General features: G+C 29.0%; 1 protein-coding gene across 2 annotated transcripts in view; it reads left to right on the forward strand.

Moving 5' to 3' along the window:
- The window catches only part of LOC114130773 (Ig-like and fibronectin type-III domain-containing protein 1), a 92,610-nt gene that overhangs the window by 63,010 nt on the left and 5,955 nt on the right, over positions 1-23,645 (forward strand). For both annotated transcript variants that reach the window (XM_050200686.1, XM_050200687.1), the window contains exons 5-21: positions 1,256-1,366; positions 1,434-1,676; positions 1,810-1,971; positions 2,141-2,355; positions 4,115-4,350; positions 4,628-4,834; positions 4,896-5,229; positions 7,379-7,706; positions 11,045-11,220; positions 11,495-11,633; positions 11,701-11,836; positions 12,780-12,972; positions 13,822-14,068; positions 18,808-19,118; positions 22,036-22,189; positions 22,763-22,906; positions 23,414-23,525. In XM_050200686.1, coding sequence (XP_050056643.1) covers positions 1,256-1,366; positions 1,434-1,676; positions 1,810-1,971; positions 2,141-2,355; positions 4,115-4,350; positions 4,628-4,834; positions 4,896-5,229; positions 7,379-7,706; positions 11,045-11,220; positions 11,495-11,633; positions 11,701-11,836; positions 12,780-12,972; positions 13,822-14,068; positions 18,808-19,118; positions 22,036-22,189; positions 22,763-22,906; positions 23,414-23,525 — 3,448 coding nt within the window. The remainder of the gene's footprint in view (positions 1-1,255; positions 1,367-1,433; positions 1,677-1,809; positions 1,972-2,140; positions 2,356-4,114; positions 4,351-4,627; positions 4,835-4,895; positions 5,230-7,378; positions 7,707-11,044; positions 11,221-11,494; positions 11,634-11,700; positions 11,837-12,779; positions 12,973-13,821; positions 14,069-18,807; positions 19,119-22,035; positions 22,190-22,762; positions 22,907-23,413; positions 23,526-23,645) is intronic.

Genomic DNA, 23,645 nt, shown 5'->3' on the forward strand with positions numbered 1-23,645 from the left:
GCCAGTGTAGTGTGTTTTAATTGTAAAGAAATTTCACTTTGAAGTTTCTTGATAATAACTTAATGTTCTTAACTTGAACTTTTAATATTAACCAATGAATAAATAATTACATTTATGATGACAAATTGTAAAATGTGATAGAAGATTAGACATCCTTATAATACAATTACTTTTGTGTGAATGAATCTTTTATCGTTAATATAGCACACAACTTGTTATGAACGGGTAGTATTAACAGTTATTATTTCAGTCAAATGCGTTTCATTTATAGCATATTTTTTTTATAGATTTATATTCTACTTTTATCTATTGTATTTTATTTTATTTATATTAAAATCGAACTGGGTATTTCAGAAGTAGATTTAATTGTTAACTTATGATGATTTAAGACTTAAAACACATTTATTAAATTGTTTCGATTGTAATTCATTACTATAGAAAAAATATATTTCAATTTTAAATAATTGATAAACATCAATATATAAATAATTGAGAATTAAGTACCATAATATCGTATCGTAAAAAATATTTGATGCCAAAGAATTTCATGTTTAGTGGATTAATTATATTTTCATATTATTATATTTACATAGCTACATTTATTTTAATTATATTTTCGTTATAATTAATATTATATTATGCATTACACATTGAATTTGTACGCTGTAATTTCACGATGTCATGAAATATAACTATCTTGATGATATTTGTTTTTAAATGTAGTACGAATAGAGTTGAATTATAAATTAAAATCGCTTTCTATTTATATACTTATAATATATTTGCCTATTTTATTAAAAATGAGAAAAATAAATCATAAATTTATTTTTGTGGGAATCATAATGTAGGAAGTTTATAAACTTTTTATGCTATTAATCGATGTGTTATACTTTTTCATAGATCGTATTACTTGTATGATTCACTTATATTTGACAGTAAACGACTTTTTGAATTCAATATTTTATCCAATACAATATTTAAAACGATTCTGTCAAAATTATTTGACGTATTCTTGAGTAGATTCCATCATATTTTTGATGTCATTATTCACAAATTCACATCCTATTATGTAAAAAGAGTGAAATACAAAATTATACAATTTTTTTGAATTTCATGTTGTCTGGTCTTGACCTATGTATTTTTCAGAATTATGCTCTTAACCCTCAAAGTATGAATGGATTTATACTTCCGAAAAACCTTCGTCAATACTCTTACATTCACGATATATTTTTATGTATACTTTATAAATGTACAGGTGGTGACGTATGGGTATTGTCAATCAAGAACGTCAGGTTTAACGATTCCGGGTTATACGCATGTGAAGTGAATAGCGACCCCGTAGTTAGGTCGTTCCACTCTCTTTCTGGTAAGCTGAACGATAATAATATTACATTCAATGACAATAACATAAAAAATAAAAATTAATTTAATAGTTCTGTCGGGCAACCTGGAACCACCACCATTTGAGAATGGTACTGCTGCATATTACGGCAAAGAAGATGAATCAGAACCGATTGACATAAAAAACCACAACTACACGGATTGCTGCATTGCGAGAAACGTAAGCTCAAGTTGTCTGGGCTTTTGCAACATACAAAGCATACTCGATGGCACCACTGGACAGGATCCGGAAAACTGCGAGCCAGACTTTAAATCCATTGTGAAGTGCATGGCAGGTTAGCACATCGAATTTCTTTCACTATTTTTATTTTAATATTTGTTATTTTCGTTTTCTCTTTAATTCAGTTTTTCAGAAGCCCTGTAGACAGTTTTTGTTATATTATTATTTTTTTTTTTTTTTTGTAATAGACGGTAGAAATCATGTCCCTTGTTGTGTACAAGAAGGTATTCCAGACATATGCCAAGATGTTTGCCAAGGGGAGTACACCCCAATCACGGATAATATAAAAACTATGGTCTCGTGTTCTCCGTATACTGAACAGACATTGGCATGCATCGTGGAAGGGATAGGTAAACATTATTGATTGACATAAAAGCTACAAACGGATATATTATATATATAACGGACGAAATACTTTACTTGTGTTGTATGTTTGTCGTATTATAATGCACGGCATTCAATGATGCAAAAAGAAAAATATATTGTATTACATAGATGTTACTGTACTGTATATTTTAGAGATCCTGCCGAGTCAACCCGAAGATGTGCAAGTAGAAGTTAATAGCAGCTCTATGGTTTTCGTGACGTGGGACAAACCGACAGCCAATTCAGCATCAGTTAAAGGATACGTGGTCAATGTGACCATGCTCAAGTCATTTGACGGCATGAAAACGTTCCCAGACAACGATGGCAACAGCCAATCAATTGTCACTCCCCACAGCATCCAAGTCAAGGTATAATACACTATAATATGTATATTATTACGGTATAATTACGTGCGCGCATAAAAAAGTTAAATACCGTACAATTTTTGATTATTAATTTACTCATTTCTCTTAGAAAATTGTGTATTACAGCTCACGTATAATAACGGTATATGTTTATGTGTTTTCATAATTCAAAACGTGTACTGTAGTTGTAATACCTTAGGGTTCTCATGTGTATATATAAAGGGTCCAAAGATAAATTATTTTTTGGTTACCCTACTCTTCGTGACTCTCTACTTGTTCTCTCTTACTTTCTAGGAATTTTAGGTAACTTCGTAAGTGCTTCAACCCACGCGACTACCTATAGTTAATGGTGAGCGTGTACAGTTTACCTTTTATGACTATTATATCACCCTAACCTGTTTCTTTCAAATAACATAAAAAAAAAAAAAAAATAATAATAATAATAATATAACTAATAAATAAAACAAGTCTGTAACGTTCGTATGCGTGAACGGTAATGTATTCTCGTAGCCTATGTAGTCTAATGGATCGATATTTTTAAATTATTCTGAACGTACTTTGGGGACGTCAAGGTTTAAGGCGCGATATATACGAAAACGTCACGAATGCCGAAGTCCCTTGCGTGATCTTAACATTATATAGTGGCCACGGTCGTCCCTGTCTTAAAAAAAATTGTCATAATCCTTTTATTTTAATAGCCTATGTTCAATTTATTTCTTGATTAATATTTCTAAAATCAATTTGTATTTTTTTTTAAACCAATCAAGTGTATATCAGTATTAATGATGATAAAAGGTAATGATACGTAAATTATTATGAATTTGTTCAATTTATTTTTCTTACAAATGTTATGTATTTACTTTAAAGCCTATAAAAGTGTAACTAAATTAAGGGTTTAAAAGTATGTTTTCAATAAATAAATTTAAATAGTAGAAATAAAAATACCATAAATATTTTAAACTTGTAAATAATTTTTTGATTCCGTAAGTGCAACTACAGCTTTCAATTTTAGGCGTGGGGCTGGTATTATATAACATACCTTTGGTAGTTTTTTCACTTATTCGCCCACCAACGAAAAATGTGTATTAAACAATATAAAAAGTTCTTTGTTTTGTATAACATATTATATAATATAAACTCAAATGTTGGAAATTTTAATACTTCCAAAATTATTGTTTTTGTTGAAAATGTTTTTTTTTCTGTGATTTTCAAATAGAAAAAAATTCTAAAATGTTTTTTTTATACATTTTAAGGGAACAAGTAGTGCATTGGTTTCACAATATGTTTGATCTTTTTTTATTTATCCCTTTTTGTTTTGTAGTGTAATTAATGTTAAGAAATTTAAACAAGTACACTTTTAAAAGAGTCATACTAAGAATAATTGTTCGCATGTTATGATTTATCATTGGTGAATTGGTGTCAAATATGTATAGTAATAATAATAGAAAAATAAAAAAAATAAACTAGTACCTACTTTGTGTAGATATGTTTTGTAGAGAAAGACCAAGTACCTACACAATTATTAAGTATCTAGCTGTGTATTAAATCAGTTTTGCTTTAATTGTTTTTCTTTCTATTATTACTACAAATAATACTACAAAACCCATTTACAATTTATTTTCGATACCGTTATTATATGTCTCTATGACCCTATTAGTATATAATTTATTTTTTTTTATATATTTATTTTTTTAGTGACTGACACGCGTATTTTTCTTAAGATACGTTTAATTGATTTTTAATATTTTAATTCTTTGATTAGGTACCTGGATCAGAATATGAAGTCAAAATTGATAAGCTTATACCATTTACAATGTATGAAATAACAGTAGTGGCTGTAAATAAGCATGGTTCTAGTCTACCTTCGACAGCTATTCGTTCTCTTACATTGAACAATGATCAAAAAACATCACGTAGACCGAATATAGATAATTCAAAGTTACCACCATTACCCGATATTCGATCTTGTTGCATGAAAAAAGGCATAACACATTCAGCGTAAGTATATTTATTGTAAATAATAGCAATAATATGACGTAATATAACAGTGAATTTTTTTTATAATTATAACGAGAAATATGAATACGTATTTTCAATAACTTATTTAATTTTAAATACATTGAGCTTGGTATAAATAAATTCACTTTAAACTGATGGTACAACATGTACTTTCATTACATATAAAAAGCTTAATATTGCAATAAAAACACCAGAATAAATTTGTTTTCACTTTTATTACATCTTGTAAATCCTAAGGTGTTTTATTTGTTCCTAGGTGTTTAGATAAATTATGCGATCCATCGCGCTCTGACGTAGCTGAGGTTACCGACTTAATGATATGTGCTCCTTGGGCTTCTCAAACATTCAGTTGCCTTACAAATGGTATAGATCACACCCCGTGTTGCCGAGCGAGAGGTTTACCACCGTTATGTCAGAACTTATGCGCTGGAAATCTGACACAAATTGATTTCAGTTATTTCAAGTAAATTACAACTGATAGGATATAAATAAAACTAGATACGATTTTGCATATTATTTTTCAGATGTTTACGGTTTATGGATGACTATACTAGCTGTCTACTTCAAGGATATGGCATAGTCCCTTCAGCTCCTAGACGTCTCCGTGTTTCTAACGTTGACGTTAACTTTGCTTTATTCCATTGGGAACCACCAAAAGACTTGGCAGATACCGTAACACATTATAATGTGTTTTATAGATTGGTTGATGATGAATACGATTCCATAACTAATGTACATTCTCCATTTATTTTGGAACATTTGAATGCTAATACATTATACGAAGTTTACGTGGAAGCTGTTAATGGCCATGGTGCTGGAGAGCCATCGCAAAGGGTTGTTTTCTCAACTAAAAGCCAGGTATATTTTTATTTTTATATTTTATTCATATAAGTAATAGATAAACTAATATTATATTTCAAAATCTGCGGAAGGGAGTATATTATTTATAAACTCAGTGCTATAGTGAAACTTAAATAAAACATAGTGTTATCTTTTATATACTATACAAATATGGTCTTAAGAGAATTATTATAAGCGCCTAGTATATTGGGTACTCCTCTCTAAAGGAATCAAATTCCAAACATATTTAGTGACATCGAGAAAAACTTATTGTTGAAAATTTGCCAGAAATAATTTTCACGTTTTTGAATAAAATAAAATAGTTTACTACCGTGTAATTTATGAATATTTCTATATATTCTCTAGATCAAATATAATGGAAAATATTTGAATTATTTTATGGCCAGGTTTACAAAGAATAAAAATTGAGCGTTTTTAGATAAATAAAAAAAGTAAAATATTCTGTCATTTTATAATATATTTTAGTTATTAACTCTTTCAATTTATATATTTATGAAGATGTTTAAATTTATTTTCATAAGAAAAAAAAATGTTTTAAGTCGATTAGTTTTTTTTATTTAGATTGTAATTATACCTAAAAGTTAAAAATCAAATTATTATACACTCAATGTAGATTTAAACATTATTTATGTTCTAGCAGTCTAGCATAATAATTTTTTTTAATATATTTAAGAGAAAAAATGGTTTTATTTTTTATATAATGTGACATCATATAAATCGAATGTATATATTTATGTAAATTTATGAAAATCAAAAAATAACGATGGTAAAGCAGGAGAAAAATGTTTTTTCTATACCATCGTATACAAATCTATTATCAATGTTGTCTATACAAAAAGCATTTGGAATATTTTCTCAGTAAAGTAGTAAATATTTTGATAAAATACCTCATTTTTCCACAAAGTGCTTGTGAACCGTAATCACTAAAACCTTAAAATAAATTATAAAAATCTTTTGAAAAATTACCATCGATCGCCACATGATATAGGAATGTATAATAATATGCTTGATCAAAAAATATCACGACTAAAATTATATCTGCATTAAAAATAATCGTATCGGGTATATAATCGCATTAAATAAAAGAAAAGATAACACTCAATTATGTTGAGCACTCAAGCATCGAGTTATATTTTCTTTTAGTAACGAATGACAATCCCTTGAAGTCGTATACTTTTGTTGTGCCTGTCGTTTTTGTCACGTAGTATAAACCAGAGCAGCGTGTTTGCATTAAAGTTTGTGTTAAGCCCACGAAATCAGTGACTAAGACTTTTTAAAATTATTAAAAAATCATTCAATAAGATGAATATATGAGCAGGTTTAAAAGATCCGAACGGGACAAATGGTTTATAGTGAAGCAGCTAGCGATTAATCTCGTTGATGATCGATCCTTCTACAAGAAAATATGTTGAATTGGTGTCAAAAGCTTCATAAATTATTTTAATTGGAGATTTTCGCATGCGATGATTCTGTTCAAAAATCATTCCAAAATTATTACTCCAAGACCAAAAAACTAATTGACTTGAAGTTTTGAGTACAAAATTGTGTTCAGAAAACTAAAACTGATCTCAAATTAAAAATATATGACGTAAAAACTTAACTCAAACAACTTAAAATTCAAAACTTCCAGTATTGCTTCAAAAATTATTAAGGGCGTTGAGATATATGTTTAACACCGGGATGTAAATAATTTGATGGGTATTAATATTTAAAACGTATTTGATATTTTAATTATTTTTAGTTTTTTAGATAAAAAAAAATCAAGTACCTATTTTTTGATCACACCTCACACAAATAGCATTTATATAATATTTTAGTTATCCTAAATAAAAAATAAGCAAAAAATAAAAATACAGATGTACCTATTAACATTTATTGTACGTCATCCGCTGTGGAATTGTTACAACGTTTATTCGACGAAATAAGAATTTCTCTCCTCTGTTCGATTATATTAATTTTGTATGTTTTTGAAAACGTTTACCCACTACGCCTGACTCGTCTCGATGCCTGACGACTGCAGGGCCGAACGATACGGTATTTTTTTTGTTCTTTTTGCCAATAATAACTAACCGTGTGGTATCACATCGTTCTTTTATAAAAAAAAAATTGTATAGGTAACATTATACTAACCGCATGATTTTCACAGATCGCCAACGACCGGGAGCTAACCACGTCGCCGTACAATCTGACCGACTGTTGCGTCAACATCAAGCTGCGACAGATGTGCATGCCCCTGTGCTCTTTCGACGCTAACATGACGGACGTGAGAAGCCTCGCCCCGTTCTGCGGCGCTGAGTTGCACAAGCTCATCAAGTGCGGAGCGGGCGGACGCAACCATGGCGCCTGCTGTACCCGGCGCGGCGTGCCCGGCATTTGTACGCCGCTGTGTTCCGGCGTCGTACCCGATTCGCTGTTGAGCGTGGCGGTAAACTGCGCCTCGTTCATCGGCAACGTCGTCCAGTGTTTCGAAGAAGGTTAGTGTTCGTTTTTGATTGACGATTGACTTGGTGATACCGATTGACGTGACGATACCGACTGACGACCACGACCACGAAAATGAAAATTTCGATTGTGAAAAAAAAAAATAATAGTCATCGAGTCGAGTGTGTTACAAAAAATATTTTTGACTTTTCCGAGGCAAATCGTACGCGTATAATATGACGTAGAGTACGCGTATAGTCGCCACGGCTACCGCGTCGGGTGAATTATTATTGTCGTTTGTTCTAGCTGAGTCGTCGAAAATATACAATCGACAACGATAAAGTTCGCTTCTGTACTTAATACATTTTATTTTTAATGATATCATAAATTTAATATCAAAATATCGAGTAGTTTGGTAAACGGGTGTTGTAAAGTTGTTTCGTATATGGTTTTTTTTTTCAATTTATAATTTGGTAATCATTCATTGCATATATTATGTTATATTGTCTCTAAAATTACTCGGAATTTGAATTGCTACATTTTTGTTATTCTTGACAATTTTTAAACAATTTCTAATTAGAGCCCTTTGAATAAATCACTCGTGTAGATAACCTACTTTTTTTACAACTACCCTAGTGTACACATAAAATATATAATATTATGTGTTCGTTGCGTGTGGCAATAACGCTTGAACACGATTACTCAGACTACTGCAATGTTTTTTAAGCTATATTTCATCTAACCTACATAATATTATTATATTCCATAATTCTTCTGTCGTTTTACGCCATTGAATTTTCTTAATGCAATAAATAATTTTTTATTATTCCAATTGTTGTTATTGGTTAATACTCATTAATAATTAATCTTTCCTTTGTGCTACTACATTTTTAGCATTGTTTAGTTATACAAGAATATAAAACGTGAAAATGATATTTAAAATTTAAATTATATTCCTATTTTCCTACTAATAATTTCATATTTACCGCTAAATAGGTATTATTGTGGATTTTTTTGAATGTTTACTATACTAAACCTATTGTAATAATTCATTTTTATTATCATTATAAGCATTTAAATAACATTATTTAATTATATCAAAGTTTTGCACAATATCCATAATCAAATACCCAGATGTTATATAATTTATATAATGAATACAGTATACGCTTTTACCAATGTACTAATGTACAAATTAACTTTTATGACACACCTATTCAACCATTATTGATATGTTTATTTGAGTAATTAAAATATTAATTACTTATTTCTTATTACAATTAATGTCGTATGATACTAAAAATTATAATAATCGACCAAATTCAGAACACGTAACTTTTTCCAACATTGCTATTTATATTATTATTTTTAATAATGATTGTTTAATTTGCATATAATAGAGATTTCTGACATATTATTATATCAAGCATTTAATCAAATACCATTTATAAATACAAAAAAAAAAAAAAAATGAAATCCGTATTTCTAGATTGAGTTAGAAACTTGAACACATAGGTTGCGTGTTTTAATATTATTTAATGGGCTATTTAGATGCAAAAAAAAACATAAACACTGCGTATTTTTATTACAAAAATTACAAAATGAATGCATTTAAAAAAAATAATGAAAATATGAGTTAGACAAGTCACTGGCGTGATTTGATCATAAATTATTATGTACTAGGAAAACGGTTTTGAGCAAATTGTTTATTTATCCAAAAGAGGTCAAAGTATTAATTTTCATTTATATTTAAGCGAGTAATTGGTTAAATTAAAATAATATAATAGTCAACATACTTACTAAATTTCTAGGATTATTATTTTTTGAATTAAAGCAAACAAAATTGTATACTAGTGATATGATTTTGTTGAAAATACATAAATAACATAGTTTTTATAATTTAATTCAATATTGTATGTAACTGTGTGAATTTGAGACTCCGAAAGCAACGACTTTATTGGGCCACTTCCAATGCAAAAATTTCTTTGGGACCTAAACTTTATTTTACATATATTGATATTGTAGCATATAAATTTACTAATGAATTCTAATTGTATAGCCTGTAGTTTCATAGTACCTAAATAATTAGCATTTCTAAATAAAGTAGAGTATAATTCATAACTATATCAATGCTGCTTTAAACTCGATTCAGGTTTTATTTCGTCTATAATTTTTAACGAATTTGGTTGGTACTAATGACCACTAGTTATACTGTATTTACATTTTATTAGTATATATATATTTAGTTATATAGATCATAATACTGGTACTTAATTAAAAAAATGAATAAATAAAGCAAAAGATGGTCGTTAGATTTGAATATTACATTCTTAAATTTTGATAAATAATTTAATTATAAAACCTTAATAATAAGTAATTATATTGTTTATGTAGGTTTATTTCATGGGATGATCCAAAGTTTTTGGATATCACGAGGTTAACTCAGTTCTGTAGGTGAAACCTTCAGCTTATTTAAAAATGTTAAGCCACTTACAACACATAATATTTACTAAAAATATTGAGTTGTAATTTGGGGATTCATTTAACAGACACTTATTTCAAAAATTATTTATGTTTTTGTAAACATATTGTTTACTTAATTTTTAGTTATTTAAAAACAACATTTTTACTATTTTTGTCGTTATTATTTTTTTCATATTTTTTTAATTACAATATACATTTTTTATTTTTTATTCTAAAGTAGAATATTTTATAAATAGATCTAATAGAAGATTTTTATGAGTTATTACTTATTATTATTTAAAGTTTAGAGAAGCGTAGTGAAGTGATATTATAGTCGTACAAAAGAACCCCGTAAAATATTTAAAGAAAAAGTAGGTTTAGAAAAATATATCAAAGTCCAGATTGTATGAATAATCATTATTATCTTTTATTTTAATATTCACCACAGCACGATATATATAAAATTACATTGTTTTTTTTTTACCGCTGTCGTAAGTGTTAAAGTTATGACACGTTGATAGTTTGAAGATATCATCTGATCGTGCAATATATTATTGGCTCATATTATATAGTGTTTGTGTTTTAAGTTGTAAGATGTTAAACCATAATTGTAGGATATAGGTGTTTTCGACTTGTAATCTCTTATAAATACGGCAAACTTCTTAAGTATACAATAATGTTAAAACTATATGAAGAGTATAGTTCTATGTTGTGTTTGACATAGCTTAAAATAAAGAATTTTGTGTATTGTAAATCGTAAATATATGGTACATATTTTATAAAAATTTTGATTTATTTTAAAATATTTTTTACATACCCATAATATATGCGTTTCTCTGTTCAAAATATGTTTTTCAAAAATCTCTTCTTTAAAATGTATTTATATTTAAGCATCAATATTAAATAGTAATATTGATTAAATTTTCAGGTACAGGGAAGTTACCAGGACCAGTAGGAGACATGCATGCGGTGAAATTGACCAACAACAGTGTTTCGTTGGTATGGAGTCCTCCCAATGACAATAGTAACGTTACAAGTTTTGTAGTACACTATCAAAAAGTCAATAACGCCACGGTACATGAAAACACGATTAAACTAGATCAGGTATGAATTTCATGTTTGAATTTGTTAAAAAAAAAAAAAATATTTAATCAAATTATTCGTGGAGATACTGAGAGAGGTGATTGGCTGTGCATTGAATAACGTTGTAATATACAATAAATATTAGTTAGAAAGATATTTTATAAAAATCATATTAAGTTGTTTAAAATAGTTTATATTATTTTAAACACGTTAAAAGTTGAATACAAGATAGAAGAGAGAAAATATATGATGTGAATGTGTATTTTAACAACTATATGGTATCTTATTTGTTCAGCAAATTGAAGTTAATGAAAATTCGGCCGTATTGATAAAACTGGAGACTGGCAAACTCTACAAAGTTTTTGTTGTATCAAAAAATATACACGGTACTTCTTTACCATCATCTATACTCTTGCTCAATATCACAGAAACAGGTACAAAATAATTAAACACAATAATTTCATGTATTTGTGTTTGCTAAAATTGTCGATCCCACTATAGATTTGGATAGTAAAGGTGTTGTGGGCGTTACATCTCCACCACATTCATTGTCCGTTTCAGCTCACAGTGCCAACTACGTTACTATCACTTGGCAGCCACCCGAGTTTAGTCACGTTTCAGAAGAAATAACTTACAAGTAAGAATTTAATACTAGTAGATAGTGGTCATTTTGAGAGGGATATTTTAGCAGGCGCTTAGTCGTTTACTTATTATTTTATTGGTTAATAACCACCAAATTACTGAGATGATAATATAAAGTTGTAAAGTAATTTATGAAAAATTTTCAAAGCAATAAAACAACCCATTCTTAATATCCGTCGTTATTATGTGGGAAAACTGAGCTTAGAGGACTATCTGAATTTCCCATTTATACTATATTTTATCAGGAAACGACCGCTTTCGAATACCCTACTAAATTATCATTTTAAAAGGTATGAGATAGGTGACCTCGATATCAAATTTTAGTGTAATTTTCAAAATTAACTTAATTTCAAGCCATTGCAAAAATTAAAATTAAACATATTTGGACAGTTATTTTTAAAAGTAAGAGGTATGTCAGTAAAATTGAAAACAATTTTATTATTAATTATTAATTACAATGAATTTGTTAGTTACGACTTATTTCTCTTTAATTTAATTTATTGTTATCATTACTACAGTAATGATTGTAGATTTTTTATTTCTAATGTCCGTACCTATATAATTATAGAATTAATTGCACTTGTTTGTATTTTAATAAAGAAGCGATTAATTTTCTTATATCATTGAAATATTTAATGAAAAAAAAAATTACCAAATAACAAACTTAAAATATTGAAAAACATTTTAAAAATATTGTTAAACCAACGACCATAGTTTTAACACGATGATTTGAGACATCATTTTAAGACGGTTTATGTATATTAAATAAATCTGTTAAATTTTTTTGATAACAGAATAATATGGTAGTATAGGTATTTACAGTCTTAGGTAAGTTTAATAAACTTAATATACACAATACAATTCGTGCTCAATGATACTTAAATGATATATAAAACAACTATTTCCTCTAAAAAAGCAATGTTCATTTATACGTCTAGGTTGTATTGGAAATCGGTATCAGAAACGGTATTCCATCAAATAGATGTAGGTGTACCAGCGTACACCGTAGACAATCTATCACCAAACTCACAGTACATCATTTACATAGTGGCCATGTCGAAGAACGGTAAAAGCTTGCCGTCGGAAACATTGATTGCATGGACTGACCCGGCGTATCCAGCTTTTGTCGAGGTTTGTAGGATTACACTACAATATATAGTCGTGTTAAAAAATGACCTATCGAATTCAGTTTTTATTTTAATTTCAATACATATTTTGAGATATAAAAAGTTTTATAATTTTTCTATATATTTGTTTTAAATGTTGTTATTAATTCAAAACTATATTTAATAAAAAAACATGAATATTGAAAAATATATTTAATTAGCTATCTACTCAAAATTTTAATACAGAATGGACCGATGATAATTAGGTACACTTTAACACATTATAAATTTCTTTCCGTATTTCCTGTTTTTTTTTTTTTTTACTGTGTAAAAATAGAAGTATAATTTTATCATTCTTTATTAGATGAACATGGTGAGTATTTAATCTTGTTCGCTTAAAATGTATTTCTGCACAAACCCATTTATGATACAGAGGCGTTATTTGTAGAAAGGTGAATGGTGAGAAATTACCCCTGTCTGATTCTAAAAACAACCTAATGGGTTGATTATATAATATATATACATATGAATATTTTTATAATTTCGAGAAAAGTATATAGGTAATATTGTAGATTGTATGAACTATATTTATTTATCTTTTTCACTTCTTTACTGTTAAATACAGTTATTGAAGGGAATTGAATTGAAATAAAAATCCAAGTGTAAATTAACTTGCTAGCAAAACTAGTATTTTTTTTCCAATTTTATGAGCTATTAAAAACTTTTGCTCCCTAGTCTCTTTCAATAATAACTGAAATAATGCGCTGAGATAGTATTTATTTGTCTGTATTTATATGATCAAAAAAGTATTTTGTTAATAAATAGTTTATATTTATGAAGTTGTAATCGTTTTATGTGATATTTCTTATAACAGCCTCCTACAGTCCACCCAATAAACTTGGTAATGGAAGGCAGCAGCATGACTGTGCTATGCATTGCCATGGGTACACCATCGCCTACCATATCACTGTACATATCTGGAAGATTAGTTAGACAAGAGACATCTAGACACATGGTAACCGTTATTCATAACGTCACACGGGATATGGATGAAATCTCGTGTTATGCAGATAATGGCTACGGTACGCCTATGCAATCATCGAGGAAAATCAGCATTAGCTGTAAGTAAAACTTTTAAAATAATTTTGCACTCCTTTTGTTTTATAGTACCTCTATAGATAACTAAGTCAGAATACCGCCAGTGTATTGATAAATAGATTCTTTGAAGATTAAAAACGTCATGGTACAGAATACAAGTATAATATAGTTTTCATATTTTCTTATAAAATTCTAATACATACTTCTAATAAATTTAATTATTGGTTAGGTTTTTGGTAAAATCAGAGATTTATATCTAAAATATAGATTACTTTGTACCTATATTAATAAATTTACAGTTTTCAAATTAAACCTATTTTATTTTAAAAGATCTAAGCAATACCCTAAAAATATATCAAGAACTTAAATTTAAATGAAAAAAAAAATTATAATATGCCGTTTATACCTAGACATTTTTTTTTCTTTTAATAATATAGAATTGATTTTATTGTACAAACATAGTAATAACAAATAATAAATTATAATAACAAGAAATAAAAATATATTTAACAAAAAAAAACTAATCAATATTTTATACTAAGTAAACTTTTATGACTTTATAATAATTAAGATAAATATGACAACATTTTATGGTGCATAATATTATTACTATGGAAATCTGATAATATACATAATATATTACTAAAAATATGACATTTAATATTATTGAAAATAATACAACGAATAAAATGAATATTAAAATGCAAAATGTACGATTTCAATATAAATATATTATATAATAATTATATATTTATTTTATTTTTAATATTTTATAATTATATAATAACAACTATATAGTCAATCATCAATTTTGAATATAGGTTACATGTATATTTTGGCTTAGTAGTATTGCATTGTATATCTTCACAACAGTAGGTATATTATAAAATATAATAACTTACCCACCCATGTAATGAACTAATATTTATGGAAACGCAAGATTTTATCATTTTTAAAGTATTTTCACACTTTATTCATGTTACTATCTGCTTAATAAATGGTTTTGTGTTTCTATAAAATATAATTAAAAATCTCAATTTTCTCCGGTTTCTTACTCGTATATTATAATGAAATAAACACGCAAAACTTAAGGATATATTATATAACACAAATTACACAATAATTTTATTTTCAATTGTTATTGTTGAAAAAAAAATATTAGGTCATAATTAAAGAGTTAAACATAATTAATATTTAATAATATACGTGTTGAATTATTAAAACTATAAGAGTGCATTAAACAACACTGCGAATTTTGTAAATAAATAATAGAATATATAAAAGCTTTTGGATGGTTTACGGAACCGTGTTTGTCCAGTTATCTTAACCAAAATATTTTTAATAAAGAAAAAGAAATTTAAATTTAAAAATTAGGTTTTAACGCAATAAATATACTCTGATGTTGTAATATTTTCTTTATGGTCTTAACACAAAAATTATATCGTATTTCTCTTTCTATACATGGCCATCAGATAACTATAATGTAGATTTGTATTCCTTTGTTGGATGTTGACAGTTTAGTTTAAAAGAAAGCTTTGAAAAATCAACTCAACAATGTAATGTTCGTAGAACGAGTTTTTTAAAAGAATTCTTTGAAGTTTTGCGGAATGCGAACAGCGTGAATTTTTACATATTATATTTTATTAATTTTTCTTCCATTTTCATTGAAGACTCGTAATATTTCAAAATTCGTAAATTTATAAAAACTTTCGGTTAGATGTATATAATTTGTTAACTTTCCAATTGATAATAAATATATAAACATGTGTATGAATATGAAATAACGAATATATAAAAAGTGTAAAACGTTTATCCTACGTATAAAATAACGTAATATATTATACTATAAAACATAGTACAACAATATATAATATTAAATTACATATTATTAAAATCGAATTTAAGGATAAAAAATGAAATGTAATAACTCAACCCTATTCGAGTGTCATAAAATCATAACAGTAAACTATATTTAGAGATTTAATTACAATCCTCATGGACCGTTTTACAATGTCAAAACACGTATACAAGCAGTTAAATTACTTACGAAGTTGTTGAAACTTGAAAGTTTTGTGAAACATTATTCACAGTGTTTTCTGATTTATCAAAGCTTTGGTTTTTACCTAACATTATAAATACGCACCCAACAAACAACATTTCAAAAAAGAAAGAGAGATTATTTCTTTTTTTGTAGTAGTAACTAGTAGTATTTCCGTGTCACAGCTTTAACACTACCATCTTTTTCCTAGAAGATGGATGCTTTATCGCAATATATTTCAAACATATGGAAAAAAAAATAAGACTAGGTCTAAAGTGAACTTGAATAATGGTTAAATCATTGGTTTTTATAGATGCATTATTCGATTAGATTTGTCATAGATTTAATTGTACTATTATTGTGAGCAATTCATAATAATCGTTTTTAATAGTTCCGTAATCTTAACCATTATATTTATTAATATTTTGTTAGTTTTCTTTTATTGATATATGTATTATTTTCTAGTATGTTTTAACTAAACTAAAAATCATTATTAGTGTAAATTTGTCAGTTGAACACATATGATAATTCGATACAAAGACTGTATATAATACAGGACATTTATTTTTACACTGAAAAATACTGAATATAAATAAAACAAAAAATGAAATAAAAAATATTGTTTTTATTCTATTGACTATTATATGGTATTAAAAAATAAAAATATATATTCTATGTTCACTCGAGTAGGACAAATATTTAAAAAAATATAATATTGATGAACCGTTATCGTTTGATGAAGGATGGAAATTATTAAAGTTCGACATAAATATATTTTTTTTTGTTTTTGTGGAAATAAATAATTACGTAATGAGATAAAACTATTGAAGGTTTTGCTTTTAATCTCAAAGTGATTAAAACACTCAACCGTTTAGCTGTATTGAACTGTATACACATTCAATTTATCCTGTACAGTGAGGCTAGAAAAGTGCTAAATGTTTAATACTTAATAACGACAACTTCAACGGCGGTTGTGATATAAATTGTAGAACGAATCGTATTTTACAATATAAGTTTAGACTTTGAAGTCGTGTTCGTCGAGAGAAAATTGTGATCTGGGGCGTACGAGTCTTATAAAATTGCCTTTGCAACCATTCGATAAACTTAACATTTTCCTGCGTACACATCATCGTTGGTAAACCGAGCACGTGTGTTTCAACCAATTCGATTCCCGTCTTGTAACCAAACATCGTTGTGGCGTTATTTAGACACTGGGTTGGAGGACGAATCCGTATTGTATCGAATCGGGGGGGTAAGTACTGAGATCCCTAAAACCAACAGTTCCGCGTAGAATGTGCCGGCCGGGTCGTTTTTAGGTCGGTGATATTCCGTTCGCATAATAATAATAATATATTATATTATGTGATATTATTATTATTATTATGTACCTTACCCTGTGGCCGTTTATCCCGAGCAATATATCATTTAAAACGGCGTTTCCTCCCTCCGGGCCAATGCTACGTACCCACACTGGTGTGCCGGTGGTTTTTCACTCGGTTTACCGGCAAATCGCCGACGCCACCGCATACCACCCTTTGCTATCATTGTTTTATAGCACATAGTCAGTCCACCGGAGACACGATTTAAGTAAGCTCTAAGAGCGTGACGTGAAATCGATATCGTCATTCCATAACCACCCCCTCACTAACAGCCTGTCAGAAATCGCATCAAAATTCGTCATGGACCGTTTAACTAAATTCGTGCCAAAGCATATAAAATGGACGAAAACGGGTGTCTCTTATAAAAGGGACGTAGTATATATTTGTATATTATTATATAATAGCCGACGAAACGCGGTTAATGCTAACCAAAAATAAAAATTTAACGTAAACATAACCATAATTATTCTGTGCGCTGTTTAAACTCGATTACGGTGGTTTAACTGGGTTATTTTAAGTAAATACATATATACGTATATATCTATCTATCTATATACACATTATATATATATATATTACTGCAGTGTATGTGTGTATATACAATGGTTGGTAGTAGTAAAATAATATCCGCATATTTACTCATAAAAAAAAATGTATACGTTTTAAATATAATGATAATATATTTTAGGAATGGTACAAATAAACTAGTCGTTTACTTTATCAGAATAGATACCTTGAAAAATCACTTGATGTCTATATTATATTTTATATTGATATAAAATCAATACGAATCAGACATAATAAATGTATAAGTACACTAAATGCCATTTTTATATAATAATAATAGACTAAGGGCTTTAAGGACCTACGGTTAAAGCATGTGTAACAAAGTTATATATAAATATCATGTTTTAAATAATAATATTTATACTTACTTTGTCATTAATGATTGTGTAATGAATTGTGAATATGACATTTAAAATCATGATATTAGGTATAACATCGCTTATTATCTGTAGCCGCGGAGTACGAACGATTGCATAACGTTACGATTCTGCGTACTGTATATAGGGTTAAATTATATTGTATTACATTATAATTGAAGTATATTGGCCTCATAACTGGGTTTATAATAATGTTTGTATCGTTGACGTGACTGGATCCGATTAGCGAGCGAAAATGGAATCATTTTACCGTGATACCTAATGCGTTTAACGACGAGGCCGCGTATTAGATTGAATTTTCAGTTTAAATCATTATTGTTATCGTTATTATTTTTGATATTATAACAATATTATATTGTCATATTCTAAAACAACGTCGTCGCGTAAATGCTGTGTTTCAGATGTACCCAAATTAGTGGCGTCGAAAATCACCATGGCCAACCTGGGCGACACCGTGACGCTCGAGTGTATGGTGGACGCTCACCCCGAACCGAAAATGATGTTTTGGCGGGACGCTCAGGGCCGGACGCCGGTGATCCAGAGCGGTAAACACGACGTGAATGTGATCCGATCCAAGGAGGACTATACAAAGTTTGTCATGGAGCTCACGATTAGCAAGCTGACGGAGACAGACGACGGCGATTACTTCTGTCACGCCGAGAACTCGTTTGGCAGCTCCACCAAACCCGTGTCGGTGCGAATTAGGAACTCCGTAAGTACACGATACACGGTCGACCAGTCGGTTGGATTGTGCGCATCCGTTGTAATATATTATAAACATAGCACACTAGTACTCGCGAATACATAAAAATGTAAATACACGTTTACTACGAGACCATAATCAAATAGATATTTCTGGTCATTTGAAACTACCCCCCCCCCCACCCCACACTCAATGTTTTAGAAAACTCAGCCAGGGGTGTTTTAGTCATAGGAAATCGCTAATTTACAATGATACAATACTTAGGTTTATTGATAAGTATAGAAATAAACGTGTCGCACACGTATCTACCCATTATCCAGTGATGTTACTAAACAATATAATAATAAATATACATAATTAAATAATTTACACTATAATGTACCTACTCTCGAGATTTCGTTGAAAAATCATGGATAATACACCGTGTATACTCTCGAGAAATTCGGTAAATCAAAATTGACTAGTATGAAACGGTAATTATAATATAGACGATGAAAATAATATAACGAATCTAATGGCTGCTTTGAGGAGTACATTTGATGCGTCGCCGTCGTTTGTAAAATGATCGAATCAAGTAAAGTAATTTTTTTTTTTATAGATTTCGAAAAAAAAATTAATTTAGATTTTATAAGAGATCTTTGACACTTCTGCGTTTTTTCCATTAAGAACCAGTAAAATACACAATATTTTTAATCAGACGCTCTACGACTTAGTACAAAATTGATGGAAACGTCACCAACACTATTTTTTTTTTTTTTGCTTACTTATTATACATAACCGTAAAAACAAATAACACCATACACGGTAATGAGGGTGATGCAGTGATGGTGTTTCGTAACCCCGAAACACCTACGCCTCAAGCGCAAATCACAGATATACACATTCGCTCGACCTACGAGTATTATTTTACGGGAATATATATATATATATATTGACGAGTAATGGAGGGTTTAGAATACGCACGCAAATGACAAAATACGGCAATAGCTTAGCCGGGTTCAGTCCTGGGGCTTAGGACTATTTTTTTTTTTTTGTCGCTCTCCGTCCTACCGCTGGAATGGCGATGAAAACGCGCTGGTAGTGGTGGGAGGGGGATAAATTATACGATAGGGCTCCACAACGAACCGACATATTGTGTATATAATGGCAATAACGGCTCTGCCGTGGCTGTGACGGCCAGGGCTAGTCACGTTGCAGAGCATTTGTCACGGTATAGGATCAAAGGCCGCTGGGGGATTAAACGCGGCGGGATCGACCGGGACGACGGCACCACTATACCACTCGTGCGCGTATATACACATAAATATATATTATATATATATAATATTTGGTTACGTGGTATAGCTAGGTATAAACAAGACGCGCGTGGTTTGGCAAATCCGTGTGGTACCCGTCATTATTATATACCGACCGATATAGACCGATATAATAACGAGAATTAATGGCATAATCCGAACATATTTTGAACTGACGGACAAAAGGCTGCCACGACTTTTTTTTTAAATCCTTGAAATGCCTTAATACGCATCAAATATCTATGAATATACTCGAGCATGCAAGTATGTATACACATTACACATATGTGTTTATACGCACGAGACATATAGAGAGAGTGAGAGAAACGACCGGTCTCGAATGACATTTGCATACTGTCTGTGTCCATTCCGTTCGATTTAGTTTTACCCATCATATTATTATTACTATTATTATATTGTCGTTCAAAACACTTTTCCTCATTTTTAATGCATAATACACTACAAATATACAGGGTGGAAAACAAGATGGAAATCCATATATGAATATGATATTTTGTACTTCGTTTAATATGAGTATTTCTTATTTTATTTTTTACTCAACGTAGGTATATTATGTATATTGCAAAATATAATATATATATATTTTTTTTATAACTGATAAGTTTAGCTGATAACAAATACTTACAATTAGTATTAAACTGGGTGTAAGATTCACATTTAAACTGATATTGAATACTAGTTTAGTATCATCGTGGTGATAAGTAGTAAATTGTTGATGGATAATTTTTAAAAATTATGATTTCCACACAATTAGTGTAATTTGTTGTTAAATTGTATTTATTTTAGTCTAGTTGCTACTTGAAGTTTTCATTCACATTCTTTCAAGGTTAAATACATTACATGCCTATCCGAATATATTTGATATTCATTTAAATCAAAACAAACAACATATCAATCAAATAATGTTTAACTTAATTAATGTAGGTATTTCAGTGTAATTAATTAATTAATACAGTAAACACTTTTATAAATTCACACATTAATTAAACGATTCTAATTAAATTTGTACAGCACATAAATCTACCTGTTAACAATCATCAAACATAAATATAATAATATTTTATAGTTTTACTATTTACGTAAATAAAATAATTGTCAAATATATATACATTTTAAGTTTAAGTAAAGCAAGTAATATTATTACTTGAATTTAAATTAATTTGTTCAATAATATCCAGTTAAAAAAAAATAACAAATGTCTAGGACACTAATCTTTATAGTTTTCCTATTAAAGTATTATTATATATAAGTAAATATCATAAATCATAATAAATTATTTTTATCTCCTTGAAAATATTTTGGTTTAGATTAAAAAAAATCAATTTTAAGTAAAAAAAAAAAATATTCACCGTGTACCATATGGGTGATCATCGATTTTTTCCCACCCTATACATTATATTTCTATGCACTTGAAAACAACTATAATATGGCTTTTCCATCTCGCCCAACACTCGAATTGACAACCACAATTTCAACAATGTACTTAATATACTACTAAACTATGCTCTATATCCATTAACTGAAACACATTTGATATAGTCCATTTCGCATTATGTTATAAATATATAATGTGTGTGTGTGTGTGTGTGTGTGTGTGTGTGTATTCATAGGTGACAACCAACAACGTGACTCAATGTTGTGTTCAGCAAAATGTGACGGCCGGTTGCTTGGATGCATGCTCTTCATCATACTTGGACATCAACGTGGCCATTGGCAGAGCTGATTGTTTCAACGATTTCGACAAGCTCATGAAATGCGCATCAGGTACCATATTTGAAATATTTGAAATTATATTACATCAGCTTCACGCACTATTTTGTTATATTTAGACGCCATTTTATTAGATAGTTACCGCTCAACTCCTCTAAATATATCGTCGAGACAAATGATTAATTTATTAAAATTTAAAGTCACGATAGATTGATTTTTTTTTATCTGCATACGTTATCATCAATATGGTTTATAAACAAGTAAACATATCGAAGAATTTATTATATTATAATACATACATACATAATATATAATATAGTCAATTATACATTGGAAGTATCATTACATTTCATTTAAGATCACAACTGTTTATCAAATTACTCAAAAGATTTTTTCTTTTCAAGAGAAAATTTCAAATAATAATAACATTGTAATTTAAAGAATTTAATTTTAGCCCAAACTTCATGTTTATAATATATAATATGCTCGTACCTAAGTTGTAAAGCAAATTGGTTATTATACATACACCTCAATGTTGTGGTATTTGTCAACATACGTATACAATACTTCACATTTATGCATAATAAAATATACTATGTACAATACATTATTTTTTTTGTGTTTTAGATGGATCAGATCACAGGGCTTGTTGTTCAGACCGTGGTGTGCCAAGACGCTGTTTAGAATGGTGTCGCGGTGAACCTGTCAACAACAAGATGTGTGTGCTGTCTTATTCCAAGCCTATACTGGCCTGCTTCCATGAGCTCAGAGGTATTGTAACGTTTTTGGGAAAAAATATCATTTGGCCCGTTCAGGGGAAGTGTTAGTGATGGAAATATTATGAAGATTAAATTCGAGTACAAATAATTTCAGAAATAAAAAAAGGAATAATATTTTATTGAAATCTAAACACTGATATATTTTGTCAGGGATAGGCGGCGAGGTTATTAATACACAGCTTTTAAAACCATTAATAACCTCTATTGTAACATCCCGAATGACATTTCTTAGTTCTTGGTCGGTTTTGGATACCATTGAGTTTATCCAGAGTAATTTAGTTTATGTTTTAACTGACACATAAGAAAAAAATATACTTACTTTTACTTAAGTTTATACCTAGTTCATATTAGACGCAAAAGTGTGGAGGTTTATTATTATATCGATGTAAAATTTTTCACTCAATCGATACGTCACTGAGATAATCATAATATTATGTCGCTATAATTATTATACTTTATTACGTCGCTGTATTATTAATTATTGTTCATCTTTTTGCAGACAAATTGCCGGGGCCACCAATAAACGTGCGTTTGGAGAACGTAGACTCACACACTATCACGGTCAAGTGGGATCCACCAGCAAAGAACCCGCAAACCGTTGAAGTATACAGGTAAATAAAATGAAATAATTATTATTCCGCAAGATTAGCAAACAAAAATGTAATGATAATATTTAATACAAAATACAATATATAGCAAATATACTAGTAACGTACCTAAGCCATCACTGA

Source organism: Aphis gossypii, chromosome 2 (genome assembly GCF_020184175.1).
Source record: "Aphis gossypii isolate Hap1 chromosome 2, ASM2018417v2, whole genome shotgun sequence".
NCBI classification, from domain to species: domain Eukaryota; kingdom Metazoa; phylum Arthropoda; class Insecta; order Hemiptera; family Aphididae; genus Aphis; species Aphis gossypii.